The 15399-nt window shown below is 46.3% G+C and overlaps 1 protein-coding gene across 5 annotated transcripts; it reads right to left on the reverse strand.

Annotated features, from left to right (window-relative positions):
* Window positions 1-470: 470 nt before the first annotated feature.
* CSNK2B (casein kinase 2 beta) lies at window positions 471-15219 on the reverse strand. Of its 5 annotated transcripts, none has more exons than XM_073548993.1 (7): window positions 15069-15219; window positions 12014-12097; window positions 9680-9782; window positions 9141-9256; window positions 3524-3599; window positions 3248-3437; window positions 471-774 (listed from the first exon to the last, which is right to left on the reverse strand). In XM_073548993.1, exons 2-7 carry the CDS (start codon window positions 12083-12085, stop codon window positions 684-686), a joined length of 648 nt encoding a protein of 215 aa, XP_073405094.1. In that variant the 5' UTR covers window positions 12086-12097; window positions 15069-15219; the 3' UTR covers window positions 471-683. The 5 variants fall into 5 exon arrangements, with proteins under 5 accessions (XP_073405094.1, XP_073405093.1, XP_073405096.1 ...); XM_073548992.1 differs by having other exon boundaries at window positions 15017-15173; XM_073548995.1 differs by having other exon boundaries at window positions 12014-12093; window positions 15017-15165.
* Between the last annotated feature and the right edge of the window lie 180 nt (window positions 15220-15399).

Genomic DNA, 15399 nt, shown 5'->3' on the forward strand with positions numbered 1-15399 from the left:
GTAATGTACACAGCAGAGGGCGTTATGTGGCGCTCGCTCTTATCATAAAGTAATTGCATTCCAGTAGGTGAAGTGGGAGAAAACCCTTCAGATATTAGACTAGGGAGTCAATTGCTTTGCAGCTGAATGTAAAGAGTCTGCATGATAAATCGGTATTTAACATGGCAACATTAGACTGTCCCCACTGGAGAACAAAAAAAAAAAAAAAAGGACCCTTTTCCTGTAAAAACAGTGGCACTGTTGCCCACAGGATCATAGATGGATATTGCACATTTCCTTAATACATAACACACATGATTTCTAGATAGCGGTTCTATGCTGCTGGCTGACTCCTTTCTTGCTTTCTCCCTCTCGTGCAGCTGCAAGTCTAGAGCTCAGCAGGCCTTTCATAAAGTCTACTCATCCCCCCTCCTAGTGTTCTAGTTTGTGTTTCTTTAGACCAAAAAAGCCATGCATCTTTGACGTGCCGATTTTGTTTCATTCTATATAATTTTATTTCTGTCACCACAGTCGCTTGCTGTATTTGAACACACTCTTTACAGGACTAAAATGAAAATAAAAGGTTGGAAAATCATACACCGAAAAAAAAACCCCAAAAAACATTGCACCGTGAAGTGGCGCAATGTGTGGCTTTGGGGTGGGTGATCGGGCCCGATACTGAAACCGTCTAGCAGGGTTGATACTCAGCGCATCGTCTTCACAGGACTTTTGAAGTTGCTGGCTGCCTGGAGCTGGAGCTGATACGCCATGGGGTGGATTTTGAAGCCATATAACCTGGGAACAGAGAGAACACGAGAATTACCGTATTTTTCGGACTATAAGATGCACCGGACTGTAAGACGCACCTAGGTTTTAGAGAAGGAAATTAGAAAAAAAAATTTAAGCAAAAAATGTAACAAAACAGTTAGCAAAAAGAAGACATTTCTCCATTCAGTTCAGCCTACATTCCGTCAGAATAAATCCCCAGATCTAAATCCTTCTAAAGAACCTAACAACTGTAAGATACAATATTGTTACCCTCCAGGAAGACATCCAGGCCTCTCGAACCCCTCGACTGAGTTCGCCATCACCACCTCCTCAGGCAGGGAATTCCAGATTCTCACTGCCCTAACTGTAAAGAGTCCTCTTCTATGTTGGTGGAAAAACCTTTTCTCCTCCAGACGCAGAGAATGCTCCCTTGTGACCGTCATCTTCCTTGGTATAAATAGATCCTCGGAGAGATATTTGTATTATCCCCTTATATACTTATACACGGTTAGTAGATCGCCCCTCAGTCGTCTTTTTTCTAGACTAAATAATCCTAATTTTGCTAATCTCTCTGGGTATTGTAGCTCCCCCATCCCCTTTATTAATTTTGTTGCCCTCCTTTGTACCCGCTCTAGTTCCATGATATCCTTCCTGAGCACCGGTGCCCAAAACTGTACACAGTACTCCATGTGCGGTCTAACCAGAGATTTATACAGAGGCAGTATAATGCTCTCATCATGTGTATCCAGATCTCTTTTAATGCCCCCCATGATCCTGTTTGCCTTTGCAGCCGTTGCCTGGCACTGGCTGCTCCAGGTAAGTTTATCATTAACTAGGATCCCCAAGTCCTTCTCCATGTCAGATTTACCCAGTGGTTTCCTGTTCAGTGTGTAATGGTGATGTTGATTCCTTCTTCCCCTGTGTATAACCTTACATTTATCATTATTAAACCCCATCTGCCACCTTCCGGCCCAAGTTTCCAGCTTATCCAGATCCATCTGTAGCAGAATACTATCTTCTCTTGTATTGACTGCTTTACATAATTTTGTTTCATCTGCAAATATCGATATTTTACTGTGCAAAGCTTCTACCAGATCGTTAATAAATATGTTGAAGAGAATAGGTCCCAACATCAACCCCTGCGGTACCCCACTGGTCACAGCGACCCAGTTAGAGAATATACCATTTATAACCACCCTCTGCTTTCTATCACTAAGCCAGTTACTTACCCATTTACACACATTTTCCCCCAGACCCAGCATTCTCATTTTGTGTACCAACCTCGTGTGGCACGGTATCAAATGCTTTTGGAAAATGTGGTATATATGCGCCCCCCCCTCATGCCCATCCTGATACACATGCCACCCCCCATCCTGGTGTGCAAAACTAAGAAGCGATAAAGAAGGGAGTGGCGCTAAGAAAACAAAAATATAAAAAGGTTCCCTACGCTGCAGCATCTCAACGATGAAGCGGATGCGAAACACAGGTGCGTCCTAGTGGATGAGCCGTGGTCCATGGCATTTCAGTCATTATCATTCGTACATTTGTCTGATTTTTCTCATGTGGTTCAGGTAGATCACTGTGTACTCTATCTGACCTTGACTTTTATTGCTTCTGTAACTATTTATGAGCGGTTTCGCCAGGTTATTTCCTCTAATGTATTCACGGTTGTGTACTTTACAATTGGAGATTTTCTCTGGTTTGTTGTTTCTCAAATACGCAAATAAACAGAATTTTTATTGGTTGGATGTTTGTGTCTCCTGGACCTTTACTACCTCCTCGCATAGTAAAAAGCTACAGTCGCATTGCTGCCGTGATTTTTTTTCTGCAAGTTGTGGACCCCTCCCAACTTTTTTTTTTCTTTTTGTATGTGGTGGATTATATAAAGTCTCTGAATCTTTTTGGTTCCCCTAATTAAAAGCTTTGTCTGATCTCCCAGCGGAGGACGAGCGTCACCTCAGATCTAGGACTCTGGGAAGAAGCAATTAGAAGCCTGCGACTGATGAGCTGCAGATGTAAAGTGACAAAAGTTTATGAGAATGATTTTATGATGACTAAATATAGAAAGAGGCAGCCATTACCCTTGCGTGATCCTTCCCTATTTACAATGCATATTACTAAAAGCTCCATCACAAGATCTGACAACAAGAACCTATACGAAGCAGACATATCTGAGAGTGCCCCCTGCTGGACACAGTGCGGAATGCAGCAACATAACCTAAATAGAGAACAGCAAATTGTTTCGCAGGACCTGGGTCTGCAAGTCACATCAGTATACTGTGGCTGCCGACCTGCAAGCTGCCTCCTACTTGCCCCTCTTTTGATCTGCCGGCTTCCGCATGACATGTGTGCATCACGCCAGGTAGGACGTGGCTCTGAGGACTTCCTGTCTGATGGCCATGGACAGTTGGGTACTGCAAACTCTAATGATGTGAACCCATCCGTCCCCCATTAACCAGTGTCACCAGCTTCTTTCGGATCGTGAAATGGTTGGTCTTACCTGGGGACAAACTGATTAGCGGGTCTCTTGGGTCGATACTCGGGGTGAACCATAAAGAGCATATGGGGGAATCCAGTGCCAAAATATGCTCCGTCCGTGTGGTGATGACGGGAGGACTTGGGGGTGTAAACATCCATACACTTGGGGCAATACAGCTTTACCATAGCTTCACCGGGGATGTCAGATAGACCTGCGGGAAGGTGGGGGGGGACATAGAGCTGCCGTTAATACATTGTGGAGAATGGGAAGCCTCAGGGACAGAAGACAGGGACCTACCGATGGGCAGCATGGGCTGGTTCTCACAGTAAACGCGGGGACAGTAACCAAAGTCTCCCTGCTGATACTTCTCCAACTGCAAAGAAAAGAAACAACAAGTAGTTATCGGGGGTCCAGACCTGATGCCGCTGGGAGACTAGGGCAGACATTACAAGCCGGGGGATCCAGCTGTACCTGCCACCTCAATTTTGTTAGCAATTTTGTTTTTTTTCTCCTCCTCTTTCATCTACACGGCCATAGGAGGGAGTGTTATTGAGAAGAATTATAGTGATTGGGCTGTAGTTCTGAGTGAGCAATCGTTTTATCACAACAGAAAAGAATCCTGTGGAGAAAAACTGCCCCCCAAAAAATAAAAAAATTGCAATTCCGCATTGTTTTACATTCATTTTGTTGCAAAAATGACCTGACAACATGATTCTCCATGTGAGGCAGATTATGGCGATACCAAACTTATCCAGTTTTTTTATTACTATTTTAGTGGCAAAAACAAACATTTTTCAGATTATAAGGTGCAAATTTTTCCCCCAAATTTGGGGGGAAATGGGGGTGAGTCTTATATTGCAGATATACCTTACCGGCTGCGGTGGACCAGAGTCGCTGCTGGAGGAAAGAGTGGCGCGTTGCTGCAGGCTGGGATGAGAGGGTGTTCTGATGTGCGCCACTGTGGGTGAAAATGGCTGTGTTACGGGGGGGGGGGATGGGGGGCTCCGTCGGCATTTCTAAAAGCCTGGAGCACCCCGCACATCCATTACTGCGATGCTGTGGCCTCTGGGAAAATGGCCGCCAGGGGCGGCGCATGCTCAGATTGAGATCTCGGCAACGAGATCTCATTGCTGAAATTTCAATCTGAGCATGCGCCTCCGTGGCCATTTTCCGGGAGACCACCGCTTCGCAGTAATTGATATAGGGGGGCTCCGGGCTTTCACAAAATGCAGGTGGAGCCCCCCCCCAGCACCACAGCCATTTTCACCCACAGTGGTGCACATCGGAACCCCCCATCCCTCATCCCAGCCTGCAGCAAGCACCACTCTTGCCTCCTCCAGCAGTGACCCTGGGACTCCGCTTCACCGCAGTCACCACCCCCAGTAAGCAATAAGACGCACGGATTATAAGAAGCACCACCATTTTATTCCCCTATTTTTCTCCTCAAAATTTGGTGTGCGCCTTATAATCTGCAAAATACGGTGTGTAGGTGAAGCACAATATCGCCATATACAGTGAGACCGTGAGATCGCAGTATAAAGTATTAGCAACAGACAGATTGCAGGTTCAAGCTTCCCTGGGGATTAACAAGTAAAGTGTAAAACTAAAATATAAAATTAGAAAAATATTAAAGTTTTAAACTTTTGGCCCCTTTTCTCCCTCGAAAACAAAGAAATGGATGTCTTTAAAACTCAACCTTTCTTGACCATTGTCGATCTTTTTTTTCCACCTAAATTATGTAACTATAAAATTTAAACAAAAAAGACCAGAATTACATATTTTTTTGCCGCCACACTACAAAGAATGCAATAAAATAATTAAAGAATCTTAAAAACAAAAAACAAAACAAAACACCTTAGCGTGTAAAATAACAAGCCTTTCCCTAGCTCCATGGACAGAAAAATACATTTCAGGCCTCAGAAAATAGCAACAAAAACATAAAAAATATAAAAAAAAATAAAAACTGACAATGGTCAAGGGAGGTTGAGTTTTAAAGACATCCATTTCTTTGTTTGAGGGAAAAAAAAAGGGGCCAAGTTTAAAACTTTAATATTTTTCTAATTTTATATTTTAGTTTTACACTTTGCTTGTTAATCCCCAGAGATGCTTGAAAGTGCGATCTGTCTGTTGCTAATACTTTATACTGCGATCTCACTGTATATGGCGTCATTGTGCTTCACCTACGGAGCTCAGACTGTAGCTTCACAGGAGGACGAACGTGGCAAATAAACAAGGATTGCACAAGTGTTGGTAGCACAGATGGAGACTGGCGCAGTGCCCTTCATATTTCATGCCATCACCTTCCAGAAATACCCCCAGGTCAGCAGCTGCTCAGCGGCACTGATCCAGGGACGAGGCTTGGGGTGCAGCTATAGAGCAGCGGCCTCTGCGGTAAAACTGCTGAATGATTGATGTCTGCTGACCGACGGGGAGATTCTCCGGACTCCACACTGCGGCAGGATACGGCCACCGCCGGGAGGAGGGTTGGGTGCTCCTGTTATTGCCAGGCCACTGCGGCAATCAATATGGTCACTACTACTGGATCAGTACAGCAATGGGAGGAGTAGGCCGTGCAGTTACGTCTCGTACATATTTAATAGCAAATAGAAAAGAAGAACAGCATCCCTTCCAGGTGATTAGTTGGCAGAATAAAGTTTTTGAAAACTTCTAATCACCTGGAAGGGATGCTGTTCTTCTCTATTTGATGGTATATGCTCCAATTGGGTCATTGGTCCAGAACGTGCATCTCCCTATTGAAGTGCTGTCGGCAAACATATGCTGATATCATACATATTTAATAGGACTCTACAACTAAGATTTAACCCCTTCCGGCCTGTTCCGTGAAGCAGCTGCACAATATTTATGTCGCCCAAAGTTATTTATCTCTATGTTATTGCCAGCGGAACAAGCAAGGGAGGAGAGCAACACTGTACTCTGTATGTAGCTCCTGTCACTTCCTGAGGGGGGCGTTGTAATTCATCATCTCCAAGAGGCTGTCGATACGATGGACACTTTCTTATTCAATAGCAAAACTGCACTAAAAGGGGTTTCCAGTGTCATGGAGAAAAATTAAAACCCATCAAGCCCTCTCTCCGGAGAGTGGACATAGAAGGAGCTGACACTTGAACGCTCCATTGAAGTATGACTACACATTGAATATATGTGAATAATTACAACTAGGGAAGATAAACTTATTAACTGGGAAGGGTGAAAGAGCTGACACTGCAACTTCCATTGAAGCAGGGGCCTCATGCAGTGGACAGGTAATTAAAGCAGGATATCTGCTGGGGAAACAGACTAGACTAGAGTTTAATCAAAGGCGGGGAAATACCCTTCCCAGGGCCAGAGCTTCCTCTGATCAAAGCAAGTTATAAAAGACTTTTTGGAGTCACTGATCAATGATGAATATTAGTGTTTTGCGTCAATCTGATATTAATAGGAAATATATTTTTGGCGTTGTAGCGAAAGGACAATTAACACATTCACTCACATCACCGTAAGACCATTTTACCCCATCCAACTTAATATTAAAGTCAGATAGATAACGCAATACATGTCATGTTTCGGCTTTACAGAAAGATAGTCACTGTTGTAGACACGACGACAATATCTACCACCTGGGTCCTCCAGAGACGAAGATATCCTGTAAGTTGGGACCTCAAACTTCTAAAAGACATAGCATATCCCACAACCAACTCCCTTATGAGCTGATCAAGGGGAGGTATAAGGGCGTTAACCTCGACCGAATAAAGAACAGAATTTAGGTTTGTTCTTGCTGCGGGTTCGGTCTGCTTTCCTACGGAGTAACACCCTCCGCTAAGCTCTGAGCCATTTCCATGACATCAGGTTTAGCAATTCTCTTTCATTAATCCTTTTTATGTAATTCTATATCTAGTATTGCTTTGTTCCCACCTTGTATCATCATTCATATATATATATATACTAGCTGAAGAGCCCGGCGCTGCCCGGGCATAGTAACTAACTGTGGTTAGTTATAACAAATTATAATTATCCTCCATCCTATAGTCCCGTGCCCATATACCCATCATACATATCCTCCATCCCATAGGCCCGTGCCCATATACCCATCATACATATTCTCCATCCCATAGTCCCATGCCCATATACCCATCATACATATTCTCCATCCCATAGTCCCATGCCCATATACCCATCACACATCCTCCATCCCATAGTCCCATGCCCATATACCCATGATACATTCGCCATCCCATAGGCCCGTGCCCATATACCCATCATACATATCCTCCATCCCATAGTCGAGTGCCCATATTCCCATCACACATCCTTCATCTCAGTCCCATGCCCATATACCCATCATACATATTCGCCATCCCATAGTCGAGTGCCCATATACCCATCACACATCCTTCATCTCATAGTCCCATGCCCATATACCCATCATATCCTCCATCCCATAGTCCAGTGCCCATATACCATCATACAGATCCTTCATCCCATAGTCCCGTGCCCATATACCCATCATACATATCCGACATCCCATAGTCCCATGCCCATATACCCATACATATTCGCCATCCCATATTCCAGTGCCCATATACCCATCACACATCCTTCATCTCATAGTCCCGTGCCCATATACCCATCATACATCATATCCTCCATCCCATAGTACTGTGCCCATATACCCATCATACATATCCGCCATCCCATAGTCCCGTGCCCATATACCCATCACACATCCTCCATCCCATAGTCCAGTGCCCATATACCCATCACACATCCTCCATCCCATAGTCCCGGTGCCCATATACCCATCATACATATCCTCCATCCCATAGTCCAGTGCCCATATACCCATCACACATCCTCCATCCCATAGTCAACCATTATGACATCATAATGAGCGGCGGGGCTTGCAACCTATGACGACATCAGCGTCGCCATGGCAACCATTCTGACAATGAGGGGCGGGGCTTGATACGCACACACTGTTTCCCCATTATGTAGATAGGGGCAAAATTGTTTGGTGAACTGGAATGCGCGGGGTTAAAATTCCGCCTCACAACATAGCCTAGGACGCTCTCGGGATCCAGACGTGTGACTGTGCCAAATTTTGTGGTTGTAGCTGCGACGGTGCGGATGCCAATCCCGGACATACACACATACACACCCACATTGAGCTTTATATATTAGATAGATATATACACACACACACACACACACACATATATACACACATACACACACTACCTACCTGGAGTGAATATATAAAATGTAATAGCTCTGTTCTCTTGCTCTGTAAACCACACCCCTGAAGCCACAAGCTACCTGGAACGGTGGTCCAGTTGGCCTGTATAGACGGTTGGTGGTGCCAGGTAGAAGTTCCCATTGTTATTGTGGAGTTTGCAGTGACCATATCGAGGTATTTAAATATTCCATGCTTTGGAATCGGAGATCTATATACCACACACTCACTGTGAGTTCCTCAATAACAGCCAAGCAGTGGAAACAGTCGCTGCCTCTTCCATCACTCGTCAGACAATTGCGTGACTGCCCTCACGATTGGAGTGGAGTTCCCCTGACAAACTCTTGGCAGAGAAGAAAAACCCCTTCAGCCGACTGAATTTTTTTTTTTCAAACAAAACACCCTCTGAACTCTGTGATTGTCAGCAGCGCTGTAGACGTCATTAGTACTGCAGACAATAACAGACACCACTGAGAACAGCGATCAGACGTGGGCCGAGGGGGGGGTGAAAGTTTTTGTTTTGGAACAGAGCTTAGGAGTTTCCAAAGCTAGAAAACCTCTTTAAATATAGCAACCATAAAGTGAGGAAACATTAAATATCCACCTAACATATTACATATGCTACAAGGCCTTCAGTATTGGAGGAAGGGGAATTTCTCCTAATAGAAATGCAAATGTTCTCACCATCTGGGCGATGCCGCGGTTAGTGAGAATATAGCGAGCATGGATCAGTCCGTACAGCATCTCAGCCGCTTGTTCAATCAGGTCGCTCTGGTTCGGATTGTCCTCCAGCTCCTCATCTGGAAACAAAACAGGTGAGAAAATACAATGAGAAACCGACCCAAATCAGTGCAGTCCTCCACTGAAATCAGCCGGGATCTCCATGTGACGGCGCACTCCCAAACAGACTGCGAACGAGTGAAAATGGCTGCCCGTATCACCTTGTTGTGCCCAGTTTGGAGGGGGAGCATTTTACATTTACGTGTTATCCTGTTCTCCAACATTACCAACACAGACCATCCATATCAAGTCTGAGCGAATCAGAATTTTGGCACTAATGTCAATGAGCTGTTGGATGGGGCTGCGGGACTTTAGTGAGCATCTTGCCCCCCAAAAATATGTGTACATCAACAAAAAAGCATATGGCTCTGTACTGATTGTCCGCGAGTGGTTTACATAATTTCATTCATATAAAGAAATGTACAGGGTCTCGGCACACTAACCAGGCTCTAGGTCCAGGATCATGTCCAGCGCCTGTCGATAGTGAGGGACCTGCTCGTTGAGTCCTGTCAGGTTGAATTTATCTTGAATATAATCTTCATCTACCTGTAAAGAGAGTAAAAGATTGTTAACACTTGGTCGCGGTGCAAGAATAAAGGACCCCAATAGGACACAATGAGCAGAAACAGTGAGCACAAAAAGGCAGATCCTGAGACTAGACCACCACTGAATAATGTGAGTAAATGCCATTTATGGACCTCTGGCACATTTTTGTGTTAAAGGGCTATTGCCGTCGCGACAGAGAGACTGAGCTTTGCTAATGATGTTCGGCTGCCAGGACGTGACCCCGATACCTGCAGATCATATACCGATCTCATCAGCAACACTCACATGGGGCATCGGAGATCTCCCTTTAAGGTTACATTCCCATGATGAGTTTTTTGATGCTGCATATTTTCACTTAATGAATAAAGCAGTGTCTTACAGTGGGTACAGAAAGTATTCAGACCCCTTTAATTTTTTCTCTCTTTGTTTCATTGCAGTCATTTGGTAAATTCAAAAAAGTTCATTTTTTTCTCACTAATGTACACTCTGCACCTCATCTTGACTGAAAAAAAACAGAAATGTAGACATGTTTGCAAATCTCTGAAATTCTTTTGTAACCTTGGCCAGATCTGTGCCTTGCCACAATTCTGTCTCTGAGCTCCTTGGCCAGTTCCTTTGACCTCATGATTCTCATATGGTCTGGCATGCACTGTGAGCTGTGAGCTCTTATATAGACAGGTGTATGCCTTTACAAATCAAGTCCTATCAGTTTAATTAAACACAACTGGACTCCACTGAAGGAGTAGAACCATCTCAAGGAGGATCACAAGGAAATGGACAGCAAGTGATGTAAATATGAGCGTCCGAGCAAAGAGTCTGAATACTTGTGACCATGTGATATTTCAGTTTTTCTTTTTTAATAAATTTGTAAAAATTTCTACATTTGTTTTTTTCAGTCAAGATGAGGTGCAGAGTGTACAATAATGAGAAAAAATGAACTTTTTTGAATTTACCAAATGGCTGCAATAAAAACAAAGAGTGAAAAATTTAAAGGAGTCTGAATACTTTTCATACCCACTGTACATTTCCAACACAGTGGATGGGATTTATACATATCTCCTGCCTGCTGTGCTTTTATCCTTTACTGCCCTGCGGTGCGTTTTTCGTGTCAGCTTCACTGACGGGTACGTTTTATGAGCAGATTTTCCCCATAGATTTGCTTTAGAGGAGGAAAATCTGCAAGTAAAAAAAGTACACGCTGCTGAAACGCACTAAATTAAATAAAAATGTAATTCTCACATGACGGTATAAATAAAGCGGTCTAATTGAAATACATGGAATTATCAAAAACAAAGCATAAAACGTGACATACCAAAAAGACTAAAACCGCAGCATCAAAAACACAATAAAAACACATTACAAAAAAAATGCAAGACCGAATTCAGCTGATGGGTGCAGGCAATTTACAGCATCAAAAATTCACCAAATACTCGTCGTGGGAGCATATTCTAATCAGTTTCTCACCCAGCTATTTTCAGGGGTGTTTTCCTGGACATGTGGGTTAAAGAGCTCTAAAGCTTTTTTTCCCCTCGTTTGCTTGATCTTCATGAGATCCGTTCATAGTTGAAGCTTGATTCTTAGATCAGGTTTTCTATTTTTACTTTCAGGGATATATGGTACAAATAAAAAACAAAAACCTACAAATGTGCACCTATGACAAATACTGTCCTATAGTGGTTTACATTTAGCGTTGCGGCGGGAGGGACACTGCGGCTTAGGCCACATGAACACAACCAGTATTTGTAAGCCAAAACCAGGAGTGGGTGATAAATGCAGAAGGGGTGCAAATGTTTCTATTATGATTTTCCTCTGACTGGTCCACTCCTGGTTTTGGCTTACAAATACTGGGGTAAAAAACCGCACCAAATACTCAATGTGTGCATGTGGCCTTGCATCGGCGTCGCGGCGGGACACTGCGGCTTGCACCGGTGTTAGCCTTTTCTTTTTTGAGAACCAGTTTATTTTTCAGAATTTGCACCCATCCAAAAGGTTATAAAAGGAACATAGGGTGTTGACATATTAATGGTAATAAACCCTCTTAGCCTTCTCTGTGGAGAGTCCGGCCTCCTCTTATAGCCTTCGCGGCTCTCGCAGCTGCACGATCTTTCTGCAAGGTCATCACATGCGGATCCCAGCATTTTAAGATGATGGGACGTCATACTGATGTCAATTCATGTGCACGTCCCGTTCCGAATTGGCATGCCGCTTGATTTCTGCGCCAGAGATCTCACCTCACAGAAGAACTCGTTGCCCCGTAACCCGCAGAACCAGCTGATCCATGACACTTCTTCTGAACTACTCATTTTCCCAGCTGTCTGTCAAGAAACAAAAAGGTAAATGGATACAGTTATTATTATTTATTTATATAGCGCCATTGATTCCCTGGTGCTGTACATGAGAAAGGGGTTACATACAAAGTACAGATATCACTTACAGTAAACAAACTAACGACAGACTGATACAGAGGGGAGAGAGGACCCTGCCTTTTCTGGCTTACATGCTACAGGATGGTGCGGAAGGAGACAGTAGGTTGGGGGGGGTTGCAGCAGCTCCAGTGATGGTGAGGAGTAGTGATGAGCGAGTATACTCGTTGCTCAGGTTTTTCAGAGCATGCTCGGGTGTCCTCCGAGTAATTTGGTGTGCTCGGAGATTTAGTTTTCATCGTCTCAGCTGCATGATTTGCGGCTGCTAGATAGCTTGAATACATGTGTGTAATGCGTGTTTGTTAGGCTAGTTTCACACTTGCGCTCTTGAGCGCAGTGACGGCCTGCGCACGGCCGCCGCTAAGCCCCGCCCCCTGCCGCGCCTCTGCCTACCGGCGCATGACGCTGCATGCGTCCCCTATCTTTATCACTGGGGGCGCAGGCCGTGCGCAGTATGCGTTTGGCGGCGCATGCGTCCTTTTGACGGTGCGCCGAGTGCAACCAAACTGGAGCAGGTTGCGTTTGGCGCAGGTCGGTGCACTGTCAAAGGGACGCATACGCCGCCAAACGCATACTGCGCACGGCCTGCGCCCCCAGTGATAAAGATAGGGGACGCAGGATGCATGCAGCGTCATACGCCGGTAGGTGGAGCTACTGGCGGAGGAGCGGCAGGGGGCGGGGCTTAGCGGCGGCCGTGCGCAGACCGTCGCTGCGCTCAAAAGCGCTATTGTGAAACTAGCCTTAGGGAATTCCTACATGTATTCAGCCTGTCTACAAGTTGCAAATCATGCAGATTAGATGACGAAAACTATATCTTCGAGCACATCAAAATACTCGGAGGACACCCGAGCATGCTTGAAAAAACCCAAGCAACGAGTATATGTGCTCATCACTAGTGAGGATGCAGCGGGGGTCATTGCAGGCTGTAAGCTTTCCTGAAGAGGTGGGTTTTCAGGCTCTGTCTGAAGGATCCGAATGTGGTTGATAGTCGGACGTGTTGGGGCAAAGAATTCCAGAGGATGGGGGGATATTCGGGAGAAGTCTTGGAGGCAGTTGGGTGAGGAGCGAATAATTGTGGAGGAGAGAAGGAGGTCTTGTGAGGGAAGGTATCGGGAGATTAGTTCAGAGTTATATGGAGGAGACAGATTATAGATGGCCTTGTAGGTCAGTATGAGTAATTTGAACTGGATACGCTGAGGGAATGGGAGCCAGTGAAAAAATTGGCAGAGGGGAGAAGCGGAGGAGTAGCAAGGATAGAGATGAATTAGTCGGGCAGCAGAGTTAAGGATGGACTGGAGAGGTGCGAGGGTGTTAGCGGGAGGCCACCTAAAATGTTGTTGCAGTAGTCAAGACAGGAGATGATGAGAGCATGCACAAGCATTTTAGTAGACTGAGGTTTGAGGAAAGGACGAATTCTGGAAACATTTTTGAGCTGGAGGCGCCAGGAGGTGGAGAGAGCTTGGATGTGCGGTTTGAAGGACAGGGCATCATGCGGGAGAACGTACATGTCACAGGTTTCGGCTTAGATCCCATCATGTGACATCAGGAGCGCAACACCAAAAGTTGCTAACACACGAAGAGCCACAGGGTTCTGTGTAAGGGTATGTGCACATGATCAGTAAACACTGCGGGATGGGCACGGTGTACTTGTGCAGCGTCCAATCCGCAGCATCCAGATGTTACAGCACAGTGGATGGGATTTCTAGAAATTCCATGTCCACTATGCATCTCCTGTCTACAGACGCCTGTGAATCACCCGCGCTGCGCGTCTTTCCATGAGGCGCCCGTGTCTATTTCTCTTGCGTTGATGCTAGTCTCCAAAAGAGAAATTTCACCCGCACAATGTATTGGACACGGTTAATCTGCGCAGTTCAGTAAACACATGCAGACTCGCCTGCGGTCAATAGACGACGTTTTGGATGCAGGGAGCATACACTGAGTATAAAGCACTGCCAGTTCCGGATCGTGGGCACACAGCCTTACAGCAGGGGCATCATGGAGACTCAGACCTAACACGAGTATAAAAGCATGGAGGGGACAAAATTGGAAACAGCATGGTGGAGAGGGAAGAAACCAAGGAGCTGAGCACAGGGAAGGCGAACCAGGAGGAGAGCAAAGGGATAGAGACCAGAGGGGGGCTCAACAGTCAGAGAGGTAGAAGAGGGGCTAGGAGGTATCGGAGAGGGGGCAAGAGGAGTACAAGGTCTAAAAAGGCAGCGGGGACAGATAGAGGGGCAGCAGGAGGAGCGGTAGTGTGTGCTGTGGCAGTGGGGAGACGGGGGGCATGAGAGGGGCAGCGGCAAAGGGTAAATGGTAGACAAGGAACTAGAAGGAGAGAGGGTAAACGGGGGCACGAGAGGGGCAATGGTCAAAGGGTAGATGGGGACTAGAATCGTAGCGGGGAGAGGGGAAACAGAGCAACTAGAGGGGCAGTGGGGTCAGGGTAGTCAGGCAGCGGGTAGACCGGGGCACGAGAGGGGCAGCAGGTAGACGAGCGGGGCAGTGGGAAGATGGGGGGGGGAGGGTAGACAGGGGGCACTAGAGTGGCAGCAGGAACAGGGTAGATGGGGGGGTACTAGAGAAACAGCAGGGAGTGGGAGGAAGGGCAGACGGGGGACTAGAGGGGGGTCTCATAAATGTAGATCGCTGAATATGAGTGTCAGGAACCCAATGAGGCAGGAGCAGTGGAGGGTCTAGGAGGAAACCAGTGACGTACAACGAGGAGGCGGCAGCGTCCAGACACTGACAACAGCTGCCGTACGGGGCCGGCTAGGCTCTGGCTCTCTTCCGCAGCACGGAACGGCCTCACACCTGCTCTATCTCCCCGGTGTCAGGAAACGCGGCGGTTCTCTCCGGTTCTCACCCGCCTCCGCTACACCCAAGGCCCGGTCCTCTGAATGCGCCGCAGCAGCAGTCCGGAACGGAAGAGGCGTGTCCGGAAGCGCAGACCGAGACCGACGGGAAGTGTAGTCCAGAGTACGGAGTTCCGGGCCGTGACGTCAGCGCTGTCCTGTCGCTATAGTAACGGGCCGTCCACCACATGTATCGAACCGAAAAGTTCGATTTTGGCGCGCACGGCGCACCGTCAAAAGTGCGCAGCGCAGGTCAAAGCGCAACTAGCGCACGGCCTGCGCACGATCTGCGCACCCTATGCTAAAGATAGGGTGCGCCGATCGCAGGCGCCGCTGTCCGCT

This window comes from Dendrobates tinctorius, unplaced genomic scaffold, assembly GCF_039654945.1.
Source record: "Dendrobates tinctorius isolate UK_male_01 unplaced genomic scaffold, ASM3965494v1 ptg000158l, whole genome shotgun sequence".
Lineage (NCBI taxonomy): Eukaryota > Metazoa > Chordata > Amphibia > Anura > Dendrobatidae > Dendrobates > Dendrobates tinctorius.